This window comes from Megalobrama amblycephala, linkage group LG4 (genome assembly GCF_018812025.1).
Source record: "Megalobrama amblycephala isolate DHTTF-2021 linkage group LG4, ASM1881202v1, whole genome shotgun sequence".
In the NCBI taxonomy this organism is placed as follows: domain Eukaryota; kingdom Metazoa; phylum Chordata; class Actinopteri; order Cypriniformes; family Xenocyprididae; genus Megalobrama; species Megalobrama amblycephala.
This window is the reverse complement of record NC_063047.1, coordinates 46,616,542-46,633,928: the sequence shown is the minus strand read 5'-3', so window position 1 is coordinate 46,633,928 and position 17,387 is coordinate 46,616,542. Positions and strand designations below refer to the sequence as shown.

Genomic DNA, 17,387 nt, shown 5'->3' with positions numbered 1-17,387 from the left:
TACAGAAAAAGTTTAACTGACGCAATTCCAGTTCCATTTTTTCGTAAGTAGAACACGGAAGGCGGTCTGGCAGAAGCTAGATATTTTACTTCATTACTTGTTAATTACAAGTAATGAAGTAAAATACAAATGCATTGCTTTGCTTCAGAGGGACTTTATTAACCCCCTGGAGCTGTGTGGAATGCGTTTATGATGGATATGGATGGAAACACTTTCTTCAGCTTATACTCGGTCCCGCTCACTGCCATTATAATGATCACGGATCAGGATATTGTGTCAGATATTGTGTTCATCAGAAAGAAGAAAAGTCATATACACCTAGGATGGCTTGAGGGCAAGTAAAGCTTGGGGTAATTTTCATTTGAAAGTGAACCAATCCAGTTCAAACAACACCACCATGACTGGGTAACATTGCATAGAAAAACACCCCTGTACCATTGCATGCGAGTGTTTGGAAATCCATATAAAACCTACAAAGAATTGTCTCAAAAGTTAGTTTAATTGCAAAATTACATGCCCATGCCCAGGCTTGCATTCATGTTGGAAGATATTTGGAATTTTACACTGGCTCAATTATTAACACTTCACCATTTGTCAAAAACATTTAAGAACTTAAAAACCACTACATTGTTAAATATGTTTTAGAGTTGATTTATTGAAAACCGTATCGCCACAAAACTCCAAAGCAGATGAAGTTTTAGTTTCCCATGCCGTACGATCTCCTCACCAGCACCAACTGTTTTTAAAAGACAAAGAAAAATTACATTAGTAAATCGAATTTCTAATGCAATATGCCACTGACACTGCTTTAAGTAAATCAGGTGTTGCCCCAAAGACCACAGGCATTTTATTTAGCAAAAAACCTGCAAAAAAAGTCTCATAGGGCAGTGATGTGGGATCACGGCGTTAAGGATCGCCAGTGGGGAGAAGTGGCTGACCCCCTTTGAAAGTGATCCAAAGATGTGGAACGGCTCTCACCTTGCGAGTCTGGCAGGAAACCCTTCACTCCAAATCCAAACCTGATATAGAACAAACAATTAAAAAAAAACAAAAAACAAAAAAACCTGTACAACCTTGCAATTACAGTTTAAGTGCATTCAAGGAAATGTTCCTAATGAATCAGAAATCAGTACTGAACTGAAGTGACTCATTAGGATGGGTTTTAATTTTTGGTCATGTCCACAGCAAGTCAGGAACCACATATCCTAAAAGCCTTGGTATATGACCAAATACATCACGTTCATGCAACCGGGAATGTTCAAGACCAAAAGAAGCCTTACTTGTCATTTCGTGGCACTGTGTGTAAGAACTATGCCCTGCCAGCATTTATTCTTCAGTCTCACCATATGGGACCTGCAGGCATAACACAAACAAGTAAGGATTATCAAGACACGCTGAGCTATTGAAACAATGTCACAAGGCTTCTAAAAGGGACAGGTCACAGTATGCCGATATCCTCCCCGGAGAGCATCTTTGAGTGCTGGGGGTTATATAGGGTTGAGGTGGGGCATGTTGGGTATGTGCAAGAATTGACAGCACACCACTGACACTCATTCCACACTCTATTAGACAGGCTGTGCATGAAAGTATACATCAAAAACAGCACAGCTTGGGCTGCATGATTAACTAAAACAAATCATTATGTCTTAGTGCAAAGGCTGCAATTTAATTGAACAGGCTGCAGTCAACAAAAGGGGTTTTAAAGTGCTCCTATTTATGCCATTTTAATTTTGTTTAGGACAATAGGTATCCTACAATGGCTTTACATGCATCAAAAGGTTATATATTTTTTTTTTATATATTTTATATACATCTCAGTTTTTAAATTGCAGCATCATGGTGTTTGAAATGGTTCCATAAAGGATTCGAACCCCTCCTTTCACAGAGCCTTCTGATTGGTCAAGACGGTCCTGTCTGTGATTGGTCTACCGCTTACAGTGCATGTCAGAAACAAAATGCCCATTGGCATATCTGAACTTCAGCTCCAGATACGAACAGTAACAATGGTTTCTGCTTTTCATTATCAATACCAGCACGAGTCCTCATCTTTTTGAAGTGCATATTAAGTGGTGTTACAGTGCTGAAAACAGTCTACTCAACATGTATCAAACTCTTCCAAGCCTCAGCTACAACTATAGTGTTTGAGGGTCAAAGTAGACATTCACAGCCAGTGAAGACCATAGACTGGCATTAATTTGTTACGTCGTTATGGGGCATGTAACAGGAAGAGACTAGAATTTCTGATGACTCGTTTCAGCAGTTCAAAATTGAGTCGCTCTTACTGTGCACTTTGATCTTTTAAACTTTGCAGACATTTTATATTCGCAAACAGCTATACGACAGCTAGAGAGATCAAGAGAGAGACTTTAACATCTCCCTGCGTTTTTTTTTTTAGTTCAGACACAATTTACAATTACATAACTTCAATGAAATTAAGAAATTTACACTATAACTAAAATTACAAGTTAATATTTCTTATTTGATTTTAGAGAATTACAGTAGGAATAGGTCTTGATTCAATTAATAGTTTAGTAACAATGATCAAAAATATTATAATACAAGTCATACTGATATAAAAAGAATGTGCAGCCCTACAAACAAGCACAGCAAACCTTGAGCTTTATAAAACAATTAGATTTTTCCTTGTGTAGCAAACACCAGAGTTAACACTATGGGAGAGGAAATAACTGTATAACCGATTACACGTTTATTGCTTTGGCAACATTGTACCATACCACAGTCATGCCAAGCAAGCTCAATTGAATTGGAAAAATAATCTTCATAATAAGGTCTTGTCTCGATCCCTGCCAGGACCCAACAACAAACATATAAGGTCCAATAAGAGCAGGTGTCGAGGTTCTCTAGCACTGGCATTTGAACATTCCAGTCAGACATACAACTGGATGCAGATACCAACAGTGCAGGCGAGTGTTTTTTGGAATCAGCCAATTTAACATTACATACCTCTAATACGCCTCCAATCACCAAAAAAAGGCATGGTGCGCCTCCTAGTGGACATCTTTCAGGTCACACCTACAGAATGGAAATTCACAGAAGTGAGATGTTGCTCTCCACCATGTCTGACAAACAAAGGTATATCCTTTAAGCTCATTGAAATGTACTGCAGCGTTTTCCCACAAAGCTAATGATACTAGCAACATGGGTAAAGCGATACTACAGACTTTATCTCTGAGGTATTTCCAACGACTAGGCTCTACTGAGAGGGGCCAGTCGGGATAGACCTCATTTTAATACCAGTTTTTCCGAAATACATTACAGAAAACGAAAGCCAATATTAGGCCTGTCACAATTATCTGAACATGGTTATTCGGTGGAAATTGCAACAAATAAGCTAACTAATTGTGCAATTTAAGTTTCAATCATGTTTTGCAATCCAAATAAGGGAAATATTGCAACTATATAATATTATAAAATAACTAAATTCTCACAGCATTTTTTTTTTTTAAATGTACAAATTTAATTATATTAGATACAATTCAAAGTAAAATATGGACTTCCACATTAAGTAACATGAAAAAGAATGAATAAAATCATTAAATCTGATTTATTTGTATGACAAAATAGTAAGTACAAAATTCATAACCATGACAGGCTTAGCAGATACTATTAAGACAAATAAAAAAAAAAAAAAAAAAAAAAAAAAAAAAAAAAAAAAAGCTAACATGCAGTGACACCTACCATTTGAACAAGCTTCCTCAGGAGCAAATTTTATTTATAACCTCCCAGGATTGAGCAATCATTGTGTTCTGGAACCTGAAAATAAATGGAAACATAAGGAAAGCATAGCATACGTACATTTTAAGCACACTCAAAGAGAGTCTGACTGTTCAGAAAGGCACATTCTCTTTCATGGTTAATAAGAGCAGTTGAACATTAAAGCCAATCATCATTACAAAAGTCAAGTTAATTCATTATCCCAATTAATTCTTACCTACTGTCCGGTCCATTCACAGGAGGGCCCTTAATGTCACCCAAAACCTGCAAGTACACAGTAATTCGAAATCACATGAAGACAAAAACGATAAAAAAAAAAATAAAAAAATCCCATGCTAAAAATGTCTCTTCTCATAAGTATCACTGTTATTTGGTGAGCACAACAGTGGGTTGCAAGAGAAGGGAATTGTAATTTTTGCATTGCACTAGTTCCTAAGCCCACTATGACTAGACTGTGACTAGTGCTGTGCAAAACCTTTGAAGAAAGACCATCCAAACCACTTACCATACTGCATATGTCGGTTACAACAGGCTTCAAACCACATGATGGAACTCAAGAACTCCCTGGAGGGGGAAAGAAAAGAGTCTTCATACATATACATATACACATACACATACACATATATATATATATATATATATATGTGTGTGTGTGTGTGTGTGTGTATCTGGATATCCCAGGCCTCATTGTCATCATTGCAACTGTTCTTACAGTGATGAAAGCAAACCTGGTGTTTTTCTAGCCACGCAGATCGAGGAATTTGCCATTTTTGAGAAACTCCACATGTGATGTTCTGCTTGGCAATTTAAGAGATCTGCTCGATCTTTATAAAGGCGTTCCCCACAACGACCAAATGAACACCCACAATAGATCAGTATAGTGGAAAATAATTATTGAATTTAATTACAAAAGTAATCTTTTAGTTCACAGCAGTTTTCTCTGTGCACACGAACCTACAGGACTATTCAACCACGTGGTGCAGCATACTGTTCGCAAGAACGTAAAATAATAACCACCCTGCCTTGAACCTATTCAGTGGTTACACACATTAAACTTAACAAAACAGAACCTGGATGATTGAAACGTTTAAGTAACAACAAATTACCTAGTTTTGATTCAGACGTCTTCACAAACCCGCGTACCCTCAATCGAGTTGGAGGTTAAGGAGAAAGGAAACGGAAGAAGAGCGTCACATTTATACCGCAGTGACTGCTGACTTTACGACATTTTACGGCTCTTCGCCCTTCTCTGCGTTTCTGTGGTAACGTTAAGTGTATGTTATATATATCTATGGTAAAATCAAATCGACAAACATATATATATATTTATTTATTTAAAAGAGTAAGAGAGGTTACATTTACATGGTATTTATCTAGCTAAAAGTTAAGAGTTAGAGAGATTTAATTTAGATAATGATTATTCCTATATCAAAACAATAAATATGAATATTATTTTCTTTTACAACTCTTTATTTTGTGGAAATTCCACATACACAAGAATAAATATTAAATATTGTATACTTTGTTCTAATAAAAAGCAATAAGCAATTAAAATCTATTCAGATAGATAGATAGATAGATAGAGCTCCATGCCGCTTAGATATCATCCACACCTAAACATTGAAATAATAGCAAAACAACGACAATGTTACCATTCATAATTTGGAAAAGCACAAAATATTTAATCTCCTAAAAAAATTCGAGTCACGTCACGTGACCTCACTCACCATTTTTCGCGCCAATATATTCACGCGTCACACGAGTTACATCGAAGTACCATAAAACCTGCAATCTGTGTGTTTGCCTTTTTTCCTTTTTATCATGGGGGTTTGTTTTTCAAGAAAAAAGGTCCCTGATAAAGTTTATAGATATTGGTCTGCTGTAGCATCTTCTCTTCGCCTCGGCTGGATCGGGACGGATAACATCAAGACGGTTAGTGTTACTAACGTTAGCTAGTTAGTTAACCTCTGGTGTTGTTCGGTCATTTTAGACTGAAAAAACTTATTAATTGAAATTTTACAAAACTCGGTGACTTTTGAGGCAATCGCTATGTGACCAAAAACACACAAACAAATACATCGAAAATGATTCGAAAAAGCTAAATGGTCATTAAAAAAAATAGTCACACTCCTGACAATTTTTTTTAAAATAAAGAGGTTGAAATCAGATTAAAAAAAAAAAAAACAACTCTGAGACATTTTAAACTAAAAATGTATTTATGTTTAAAAGCAGTCAAATAATTTATAAGCCTCTTTATATAGAGTTATATAGGAATTCTGCGGTGATTTTAAAGGCCTGTACTATAACATGAAATACTGTTTTAATTGAAAAAAAAAAAAAAAATAGTTTTTGTTTTTTATTATTTTCAGTGGGAAAAATTATCCTAATTATTGCAAAAATATTAATTGGTGTCATAAAATTCTCTAAAAATAGAAAATATGTGATGTGAATGCTGAATGTAATAAGTGGCTAGCAAGTCAGAGTTAGAATCACCAGTATGGTGACATTGTACTTGCCATTTGTAAAATAAAACTTTCATTGTATAATGAAATAACTGGTCACAATTTTCAGATTACTTTCTTTTAACTAGGAGATGAAAACGTGCCAACTTGCTCTTCTCCCTAATCTGTTGAACTCTTCAGCTGTAGAAGAAGATTATCTTGGCCTGGAGGAACATTTTCGAGAGGTAATGTGGACATATCAACAGTCGTCACAAATAAAACTCTTGACTACAATATGCAGTTTATGTGTATATATATTAGAGCTGCACCGATACTAAATTACTCCACCGACACTGATAGCCGATTATTCAGAGTGATATCTGCTGATACAGATAATGATACCAATAGTTTGGGGGTTCTGCCTTTTATACCTTCTTTTAAATTAATGAAAATTTCATTATAATTAATAATTAATCATTATAATTCATTATTAATTATTATATTTTGATTATTATATTTTGAAAGAAATGCAAATAAAAACTTTATTCTCTGCATTTCATCAACTTGTTTCAGAGTACATTAATATACTCAAATTAATATTAACATACATTAACTAAATTCTGAAAATTAAATGAATATTTTCTTATTATTTATATATATATATATATATATATATATATATATATATATATATATATATATATATATATATATATATATATATATATAAATGTATGTAGAGCACACACACACACACACACACACACACACACACTATATTGCCAAAAGTTTTGGGACGCCTGCCTTTACGTGCACATGAACTTTAATGACATCCCATTCTTAATCCGGAGTTGGCTCACCCTTTGCAGCTATAACAGCCTCAACTCTTCTGGGAATGCTTTCCACAAGGTTTAAGAGTGTGTTTATGGGAATTTTTCACCATTCTTCTAGAAGTGCATTTGTGAGGTCAGGCAGTGATGTTGCCGAGAAAACCTGGCTCGCAGTCTCCGCTCTAATTCATCCCAAAGGTGTTCTATCGGGTTGAGGTCAGGACTCTGTGCAGGCCAGTCAAGTTCCTCCACACCAAACTCGCTCATCCATGTCTGTATGGACCTTGCTTTGTGCACTGGTGCGCAGTCATGTTGGAACAGGAAGGGGCCATCCCCAAACTGTTCCCACAAAGTTGGGAGCATGAAATTGTCCAAAATGTCTTGGTATGCTGAAGCATTAAGAGTTCCTTTCACTGGAACTAAGGCGCCAAGCTCAACCCCTGAAAAACAACCCCACACCATAATCCCCCCTCCACCAAACTTTACACTTGGCACAATGCAGTCAGGCAAGTACCGTTCTCCTGACAACCGCCAAACCCAGACTCGTCCATCGGATTGCCAGACAGAGATGTGTGATTATATACCTGATTATAAGCGTATAATACCACTTTGTGGCTGAGTTGCTGTTGTCCCCAATTGCTTCCACTTTATTATTATACCACTAACAGACGACCGTGGAATATTTAGTAGTGAGGAAATTTCACGAATGGACTTATTGCACAGGTGGCAACCTATCACGGTACCACACTTGAATTCACTGAGCTCCTGAGAGCGACCCATTCTTTCACAAATGATTGTAGAAGCAGTCTGCATGCCTAGGTTCTTGATTTGATACACCTGTGGCCATGGAAGTGATTGGAACACCTCAATTCAATGCTTTGGAGGGGTGTCCCATTATTTTATGGCAATATAATGTATATATGTGGCATGGTTGGAACACATACACACAAAATCTAGTTTTAATTTCAATTTTCAGTGGGACACCTACCCTAAATGTGTATTGTTGAACTTAACTTATAGGGTGTTGATGTGTCATGTGGTGATGAGCGACGTCGAACACCTTTACATGTGGCAGCAGGAGAGGGCTACGTAGGCACTGTTCACTACTTGCTGCAGCAGGGAGCAGATGTGAATGCCTTTGACTGTGATGGACAAAATCCACTTCGAGATGCCATATGCTCCAAGTACTCATCATATTTGTGTGCTTCTTACTGGATATATATGACTTCCAGGGGCATTTTTACCTCTGTATGGGCAATTATTTATAATTACCTAATTAAATGTATCTGTGTTGACTTTTATGTCAGATACTTATATTGAACTAATTATCGCAATTACTCAGAATACTATAACAATAACATGTTATCAACATCAACAGAAGCCATGTTTACACTGCAAAGGTGGAATAGAAGCTGCATCTGACATGTCATGTTTATTTACACAGTTTCATTTAATGCTGCTTAAAAGGCAACAATCATGAATTTACACAATTGCTTAAATGGTCTCTATAAATTATAAAATTTAAAAGGGAGTCATTACATGGTTGGGCTGCAATTTTATGATAAAAATCTTTGTTGATTATTACTCTTGATATTATAATTATTATTAATGTGGACTAATAGCTTAGATAGATTAATGGCTTACATTAATCCAGGATAGGCCTTAGTTTAATTAGGGTATTTAAGTAGCTTTTATAAACATGCCATAACCCTCTGGTGCTCTTCGGTCATTTTGTTTGTTTTTTTTTTAGAATTTTTTCCTCAATCTGTAACGGAATGGCACAGAGATGAGAGGGTTAGATCCAAATGCAGCTTTAATTGGGAAATCAATAAACAATCCAGGCAAGCTAGGGTCAAAGTACACAGAGCAGTCCACATAAAAAAAAGAAAACAGAAACAAACGCCAGTGACCATAAATGAAACCTCAATAACAAAATCAGAAACAAACCAGGTATAAATAGACAGAACTAATGATCAAACACAAAACAGCTGGGTGCAATGACAGGATAATGAGCCCGGGAAGTGTGTTATGGGAAATGAAGTCCAAGAGTGTGGTGAGGAACAGTCCGGGTTGGAGTGCCCTCTAGTGGCAAACATGGGCACTCCAACTGGTGCTCATGACACAATCAGAATGGTAAGAGAAATTTGGTAAAGGTTTTGGCACTTGCTATGTGAACACACAAAAATCATGGACATGGTTCGAAAAGGTTAAATAGTCCTGAAAAAATAGATTGCATTGGAAATAAATGGGAGATAAATTTAATCTAGTGAAAACTTTTGGTACTGTGACCAAACAAAATCTTACTGAAAGCTCAGTTTTTTTTTTTTGGTTTATGGCTTTGATTTTCTTGCGATTTTGGAGTAAAAGATGTGTTTTTGAAAATATGTATTTCATACTATTTTGGGCATTTTTCATAACAATAAACGTAATAAATGAATAAACTATAAGTTAACTTTTTTTTAAAACTTATTTCACTTCAGCAATAATTTGCCAAGTATCTTTTAAAAGAGATCAAATTTAAGCCTGTGACAGTTTAAGGTCTATGCTCAAAAAGTGAATAAATAGATTATAACTACAGCATAAATATAATTTTGTACCATAAAATCCCCTAAAAATACAATATGAACTAAAATATAGTACATTTCATTGAAATAAAAAACCTTTGGTCATTTTTGATTAACACAAAGTGCACCAGAGGGTTAAAAAACATTACTAGTGTGCATCTTGAGATAAAACAATGACCGTGGCATTTTTAAAGATATGTCAGAGCAAGGTGCTTTCAGTTAAACCAGCTCAAACATGCATTTTAATCTAGTACTAGGTTTAAGCCTTGTCTGTGAAACTGGGGGAGTATGTTTTTGTGTTTGGGGTGATGGCACGTCATGTTCTGGCTACACAGACAACTGTTTATGAGTTTGTTTTTTTATGCACTACAAAATCAAGGCTTCATATTGGATATTTTAGTAGCTTGAAAAACAAAACATCTATTCAAACTGGGTCTGGGAATAAATTATATACAGAAAGTAAGCAAAACAACACTGAAGCGGTCCATGACTTTCAGTCTAGCATGTGTTTAAGCGCTCTCTCAAAAACTCTCATTACAATGTGAAGCTGTTTATGCTACAAAATAATCTCTTACTTACAGTACATCATATCTGTACTTGGTTGTTTATGATGAGAATCCACTAGAGTGCAGAATTCAGTCGGTGGGTGCGCACACTGAACAGAACGGCCTTTACAGTAGTGACTAATCTAAAAGCCTCTGATTAGACATTGCATTCATAAGCGTTGGTTTTATATGTATAATGGGCTATAATGCTGCAAAAAACTCTTACGCCTCAGTTGACAGTTTTCATTCATTATCATATTTCACTTTAATTCTGACAGACAATTGATTTACTTTAATCGTGGAAGGGCACTTTTTGCCCCTCATCTTGAATTTGTGGCCATTTTTGCCTCAAGCCCCCATTCATTTCCATACCCTGTTGCATATCCACATTTACTGATTCACCTTTTATTTCATTAGGAGTTTGGAGGTGGTGGAAATGTTAATTTCTGCAGGGGCACGTTTGGAAAAATCCCCAGAGGAATTTGGGGCTGAGATGTGCTAGTAAGTGGGAGTATGTTTTTATACAAAGGTTCATTTTTAAAAAGAGGGTTCTCGATAAAAGGTATCACTCTGACCAATATGTTATTGCTTACCCATATAGCAGTAATTGTAGATTTCTAAATATGGATTGTGCTTTTCAGTCTTGCATGCCTTGGAGAGAAAGAAGAGATGGAGGCGTGGAAAAAGACTGGAGTCAGTTTTAATGTTTCTGATGCTCACGGTCGAACTCCTTTACATGTGGTGAGCGTTTCTCAGAAATGTTAAGTAAATATTGTTCCTATGAATAGCATCTAAGCTTGGCTCATCTTCCATCATTTGCTTTAACAGGCAGTGAGCACCAATCAACCTGAATTGGTGAAGTTCTGTATCAGCAATGGATCAGATCTTGAGGTATGGACACAAAGGATTTAGAAGCAATTGTTTATCTGCCAAGAGTTTGGACACACATTTTTTTTTTTTAATTATTGCTACGTTTGACATTTTAGAATAATAGCAAGTCATCAAAACTATGAAAAAATTCAAAACGATCTTATATTTTGCGGACTTTAAAATTGCTTCCTGTGGCTTGATAATTACTCTGCACACTGTTCATTTTCTTGTGAGGTGCATGCTGGGATGCTTTTCCAGTAGTCTTGAGAAAGTTCACACATACAGCACTGTGCAAAAGTCTTAGGCCACCACCAGCTTTGTTGTTTTAGCAATGTTTTAATGGCCATCCATATTTATTTTTCAGTCTCTTTATTATGATACAAACAGAAAATACAGGAAATATGTACACAAACTGAAAAGAAAATCAGCCAAAATCAGTATTTAGTGTGACGTCCTGGACTTCTTCCATTTTCTCAAAGAAGAAAATCTGAGAAACTTCTCATATTTTAAAGGTTTTCTTGGCCTTCCAGCCCTTTTCCTTTCCATTTAGGTTTAAGAGAGCCAGTTCTTGTTATTGCTGTTATTTTTTTTCCGTTTTTTTTAATACTGCATACAAATGTCCTGTATTTTCTGGTTATATTCTAATAAAGAGACTGAGAAATAATTATATATGGTCATTATACCATTGTTAAAACAACATCTAATGGTGGCCTAAAGCCCCGGGTATCCTTCACTTTCCGCGCCCGGACGTGTCTTGCGTGCAGTCACATCCGCGAATCTTTCAAAGTATACTACAAAACGGATGCAAATATGCAGTGTTTTCACCCACATAATGTTTATTTTAGGTTTCGGATGTTTAAATACATATGTTGCGAATCCAACAGAACCTGCGGTGTCTCTCCATCGTGATGTCGGTCAGCCAATGGGACATTCGCTGGGCAGGATCGGAGAAGAAAAATAATGCATCCACCATTGCAACATAGTTTACTCATCTTGTTTTTGAATCGCTCTTTACACCCTCTTCTTCGACGACTGGACACTGCGCTCAGTACTGTGCGTATTACCACCTAGTGTACTCTTCTGTCCTGCTTGCGCATGCGCTGTTGCACGCGCACCATCCGCGCGGTCTCGAAATTTGGTTGTGTGCGGCCAAAGTATACCCGGGGCTTAAGACTTTTGTATGCTGGCGACTTTTCTCTGCTTTTCCCTCACTCTTCTGTTCAACACATCCATTTCAACAAAAGTAAATTGAATTGAAACTTTATTTTGAAAGTCATATTGTAAGTAGGTGCAATTTATATAGTCTCCAAACATTATAAGCGATTAAAATGTTTTTAAATTCATGAGAAAGCCAGATGTGTCCAAACTTTCACTGTTGTACTGTAAGGATATAAAAGCATCACTCTTATCTCTTTGTATTGTACGGTGACTTGGAGAGGACATGTTCGGTTCACTTACTTTTGTCGTGGCCACAACACGTTAACTTCGTGGAAACGTGATAATCGTGGCCTCGAGATCATATGTTGAAAAACTAAGTGAACCGAACATGTCCCCTCCCGGTCACCATAGTATTGTAATGATTAAAAATGACATTATTTCAATCTTCTCTGAAATAACAGCAAAGAGACGAGCGCAACAACAGGCCTGTAGATGATGCACAGAGACTAGGCTTACAACACTTGGTGGAGCTGTTGAGTCCTCAGGCCCTTTGGCTCAAGCAGGCCACAGAACAGTGAGGAAATCCCTGTACTTGTCAAAGGTTTCAAAGTTTAAAGTTCATCCAGATAATTAAAAGCATTGTTTCATAAGGATAGGAAAAAAAGGTAGTGTGAACCAGATGTTTTTAGAACAAATAAAAAAGGTTAATGAAACAATATAACATTCCTAACATTATTAGTTAGGAACATTTGTATTCAATATTCTGTTCCAAGGGCACCATTTTCTTTCATATTAATCTCCAAGACAAAAAGAGGTCAACTCATTTTCAGGTGTTTATTTGATATGGGTTTCCAGTTCTGAACATGTAAATAGCAAATATCATTTGCCATAGTAAAAATAAAAACACTCTAGTTATAATACTTTGAAGTTGGACAAAAATGAAAGTAAAATACAGATTCTGGTGTCTGACGGCACTTGAAATTGACATTATACTGAAACTCTTGATGCTTTCAGTGGTTCGTAATATTCCTACAGTATTTTTGCTATATATGTGACATTTAAGTTGACTAACCCACAACAGGTTAAAGATCTTATAAATATGGTTTAAATAAACATATTCAAAGAATGTACAATGAGTAAGGGAGCAAACAGAGCCAATCGGTTTCTTTTTTAGTTTGATATTTAGCACTAGCAGATGCCAGAATCTGAAGTTATACGGGCATCCTCCACCTCAGCCATCACGGCACTATCACACGGTGTAAGGAAACCCATAGCGTGTCTTTAAGAGGCATATTCCAAGAGACACAATATTTTGACAGTGTAACACACACAAGAATATAACTTATGCCATATGTATCATATTGTTTCCATATTAAAAGCTAATATCAATCTAGGAATCTTTGTAAAGTGAGCGGTGCAAAAACACACTGATACAAAAGAAAAGGCACGATAATTCGGCCATTCGGTGCAAGATTAAGGTGAACCAGGAGGAGAAATATATTGACTTCATCAGAGAACCACTATAATATGCAAACAATTGCCTGAGAGTTAAAAATGATCAAAACAAGACAAGATTTATTTTTTTGTAACATGCAGTCACATGTCCAGTCAATAGAGCAACCTGACGGGCAATGCGATAGCGTTCAAAAGTACAAAAAACGGTCTGAAAAGGAAGGCTGACATTCTTGTAGCATCCAAGAGCAGGAACTCTCTTTTTACAGAAAAGAACAGCAGTATCAAACATTAAGCAAAGTTAATTTAATGACAGCCCAAGAACATTGCATGCATTTTTATGCCATAGAGTTTGTGTACAAAAGCAAAAAGATTACAAAAATGTCTTGCACAATGAACGTCGTCAGAGAGCGATAAGGGTTCTCAGTTGGTGAACATACATCGTAGGGCTGTATACATGTGGTCTCTTTCTTGGAGTTTCACGGTGTTTAATAAATGGTCTTAAGTCTTATCTCCAATCTAGAGTTTCCCTTAAACAACGAATAAAATCTACTGGTAATTTGAAAAAAAAATTAAAAATAAATAAAAATTGTCAAACGTACAGTAATATAATAATATCTATGATACCCAGCAATGGCATGCTAAATATGCAATAACACAGAAAGGTTAAAATAATACACTGGCTATAATTTAATGCCACAAAATAACACAACTTGATGCAATGCACATATTTAAAATAAACATGTTAAATGACTTTAACACAGTATTTAAAAAAATATATTAAGTATAAATGCTCAAAGGAAGAATAAGATAAACATGCTATTAATATATCTCAAACAATAGTAACTTGTAAAAGTTTGTCAAGTCTATTTTTTTGATTTACAGACTTTACAGAATTAGATGTTAATGCAATGTATGGATTGGGCTTGGGCACAGTGTTTCATTCGAAAATCAATAATTAATGGCCAAGCAAGAGTTGGATATACCTCCAAATGAAAGTTGTATAATCCATGGTCTTCATTTCTAGTATTGCGCCTTTGTGTGTAAACAGGGTTTGGTCTCTGTTTTCTCTCTAGAAAAATGGCTATTGAAACTCTGCTGTGTGCTTTCTTAATGTCAATGGCACACTGTTAATTTGCAGTGAGGGCATAGAAACTAAATAAAGGTAAATTACATTCATTAAGTAGACTAACTAGGAGGTTATTCACTTTTATTAAAAAAAAAAAGAAATATTCTAGCCTATTGTAATTGACGGGGGAAGTAAAAACTCTTACAAATTTGTTGGGAGTTTAAATTGCATGAATTTTTTTAACCTCCACTGACAAAATATAATCCTCTCAATCATCTGTCTGTAAAATACAATTGTGTAGTTTATGCCCTGGCCTTAAGACAGGCATCAGAAAGGTTTTAGACTGTATTCTAGATGTAAACAATATTCTGTCTTGTTTTAGAAATTGTATTTTCAGAGCCCATTTGCTGCCATGATGCATACACGTAATGATACATTTACTGAGAGTTAACGTCTGTAAACAGCATTCTCGAATACACATAAAACCTCGGAGATAGCCAAGAAAATGGAGAAAGAGAAGAGTAGAGTGTGGTTAAATATTTGAAGACAGGAACTGATCTCTTGTTGGCTGTGGGAACAACATCTCTCCATTTTCAATGAGGTTGTACAAACACAGGTTGATTAAAGACCCTTATATAAGCCCAAAAGCCACATCAAGCCACACAATCAGACTGCAAGCTCAACACCAGGAAAAGTACAAGAGATAGAGCAGGTGTGTTAGTTGGGAACAGATACTGGCACCCATCTCTAAATCAGTGGACTGCTGGAGTGTTGATCTATCCATCACAGGCTGCTGGGCTTTACATCGACATCATGTAGGAAAAGGGGGCGGGGCTTCGCTGCAACCACTTGAAAGGGAGATTTCAGTCATTGTACCCTGAACCAGGGAGTTCATTGGTTAACGTGTGCCAGCGCTCGATTTTCTTGTCCTTGTTTTTCAGACAGTCAAACCAGTGTTTTAGCCTCTCGCCATTGGCATTTATACCTAAAGAGACTCCACCTGGAGAAAGGGTGAAAAAGTTAATTAAAACAGCTAAAAACAAACAAAGGTCAGAAGTTCCCCATGGGACTCAGGCCTCAACTACACTCTAAAAAATAATGTGTTGGCTCTACAAAAAAAATTGTAGAGTAACAGTTTGCATTAATTTGAGTCATGACAACTTTGAGTGAATTTACATAATTTACATATTTGTAGCATAAACACAAATTTTTAAGTTGATTACTCAAAAAATTAAGTTGTTGTAACTATCAGAGTTGTAGCTCTGGAACCAATTAATCTTATCTACTTCAGTTAAAATCAACAGCTATCATAGCACATGCTAACATAACTTATTTAACATGTATATTTAATGAACAAGTAAGATGTTATTTGTCACTGGCATTAGCACCTTCATGACCTTCATGTATCTACTCTTCAGCACAATGGTAGCCACAAAAACTTCAACATTAAAGAAACTCTTTTAAATGTCAAACACAACAGAATTAAACACTAACAGGTCTTTCCCTCCACAAAAACAAATAAATTAACACTTAATTTCAACATTTATTCTCCTTATCCAGTCCTATGCAAAGCATGCTGGGAACTAGAAATCTACTGCCTGATTTCCAAAGTTATCAAGACAATTTCATTACGTTACTACAACTTAATAAAAAAAAAAAAAGCCAAATAACACAGAAATTTGATTTTAAATTACAAACGATATTAAGTTGATGTAATTATAATGATAAACATTTATGTCAACAGAACTGAACAAAATAATGTTTGCAACTTAAAAAGATTTAATTAAAACAATAAATTAGAATTTTTAACTTGCAACCATGCATTTATTTATGGTAACAGGTCATCTGAATTACTTTTTAGAGTGAGGATGACCTGCTGGAAAGAGTTTCAGGCCAGTTGACAAACCGTCACTTAGTGCTATGAGTGAATTCCAAACGGTGAGCGTCCCCTACGAACTACTCACTCCGAAGGGCAGAGCCCTTGAAGTGGGGACTTTGGAGGGGCAGGGCACTTGTCTAATGTAGCCGTTTGGAACACACTTAGCAAAGTAAGCAATAAAAGACAACATAATTTCCTCATTATCTTAACCTGAAATGTTATCCTAACAACATAGTGCACCGTCAGTCAGCCCATTAGCTGTTCTTACAACTGGACTTTCTTATTTCAATTAATAAAATTGTTGCAAATAAATATACAGCTTTTAAAATATTCTTTCTATTTGTGTGTGTGCGTGTGTTCCCTTCTCTGCTCTCAACTTTGCTGTCTCTTGTTTGGACACTGCAGGCAGTTGAAATTACCGAACATATCTGCTATTAAACACCTTTCTTACCTATAAAACTTATTTAAACTTCTTATGGATGTATGCAAAAAATGTGTGCAATTGAATTATTCTGTTCATACCTTAACTCGAACTATCCTGCCATCTAGCTTTAAAATGAATCGCAAAGACTCTCCACCCTGGGTCACATGACCATAAACGATAAAACCATAAACGCATGACCATAAACGCATGTACCCTTCACTAACGGTAAAGGACTTGTGGAAGGGCCCTTCATGAAGGCATTCAGGTGTTCTTTATCTGGTGCTCTTTTTTTGGAACTCCCCTACAAATGGCGTCCCCTTCCCGAAGTGCCCTTTAAGGGCACAAAAACACTGTTTGGAATTCACCCTATATCTTACATCTTTTGATCATGTACACACATATTTTGCAAACTTAAACGTT

At 36.0% G+C, this 17,387-nt stretch overlaps 2 protein-coding genes, 1 long non-coding RNA gene and 1 other non-coding gene across 11 annotated transcripts in view; 1 reads left to right on the top strand and 3 right to left on the bottom strand.

Moving 5' to 3' along the window:
- Positions 1–635: 635 nt before the first annotated feature.
- On the bottom strand, positions 636–4,982 carry LOC125267704. Its single transcript, XR_007184708.1, has 8 exons — positions 4,842–4,982; positions 4,241–4,299; positions 3,953–3,999; positions 3,700–3,774; positions 2,965–3,033; positions 1,281–1,353; positions 979–1,019; positions 636–736 (listed from the first exon to the last, which is right to left on the bottom strand). It is a non-coding gene; the product is annotated as an uncharacterized LOC125267704 (long non-coding RNA).
- On the bottom strand, positions 3,115–3,248 carry LOC125268041. The gene has a single exon (XR_007184805.1). It is a non-coding gene; the product is annotated as a small nucleolar RNA SNORA18 (small nucleolar RNA).
- Positions 4,983–5,446: 464 nt separating the features above from the next.
- Positions 5,447–12,861, top strand: si:ch211-209a2.2 (L-asparaginase). Of its 2 annotated transcripts, none has more exons than XM_048189594.1 (7): positions 5,447–5,667; positions 6,326–6,421; positions 8,027–8,190; positions 10,533–10,616; positions 10,757–10,856; positions 10,944–11,006; positions 12,605–12,861. In XM_048189594.1, exons 1-7 carry the CDS (start codon positions 5,557–5,559, stop codon positions 12,719–12,721), a joined length of 735 nt encoding a protein of 244 aa, XP_048045551.1. In that variant the 5' UTR covers positions 5,447–5,556; the 3' UTR covers positions 12,722–12,861. The 2 variants fall into 2 exon arrangements, with proteins under 2 accessions (XP_048045551.1, XP_048045552.1); XM_048189595.1 differs by having other exon boundaries at positions 5,480–5,667; positions 6,307–6,421.
- Positions 12,862–13,698: 837 nt separating this feature from the next.
- Positions 13,699–17,387, bottom strand: part of doc2b (double C2-like domains, beta) — a 312,366-nt gene continuing 308,677 nt past the window's right edge. For all 7 annotated transcript variants that reach the window (XM_048189585.1, XM_048189586.1, XM_048189584.1 and 4 more), the window contains one exon: positions 13,699–15,664. In XM_048189585.1, the coding sequence (XP_048045542.1) occupies positions 15,528–15,664 (137 nt within the window). In that variant the 3' untranslated portion in view covers positions 13,699–15,527. The remainder of the gene's footprint in view (positions 15,665–17,387) is intronic.

Excerpts from the sequence above, each read along its gene's own strand:
- si:ch211-209a2.2 (XM_048189594.1), top strand. The coding sequence starts at position 5,557 with ATGGGGGTTTGTTTTTCAAGAAAAAAGGTCCCTGATAAAGTTTATAGA. Across the intron at positions 5,668-6,325 it reads GGACGGATAACATCAAGACG|GAGATGAAAACGTGCCAACT; the intron begins GTTAGTGTTACT and ends TCTTTTAACTAG. Across the intron at positions 10,617-10,756 it reads TTTGGGGCTGAGATGTGCTA|TCTTGCATGCCTTGGAGAGA; the intron begins GTAAGTGGGAGT and ends TGTGCTTTTCAG.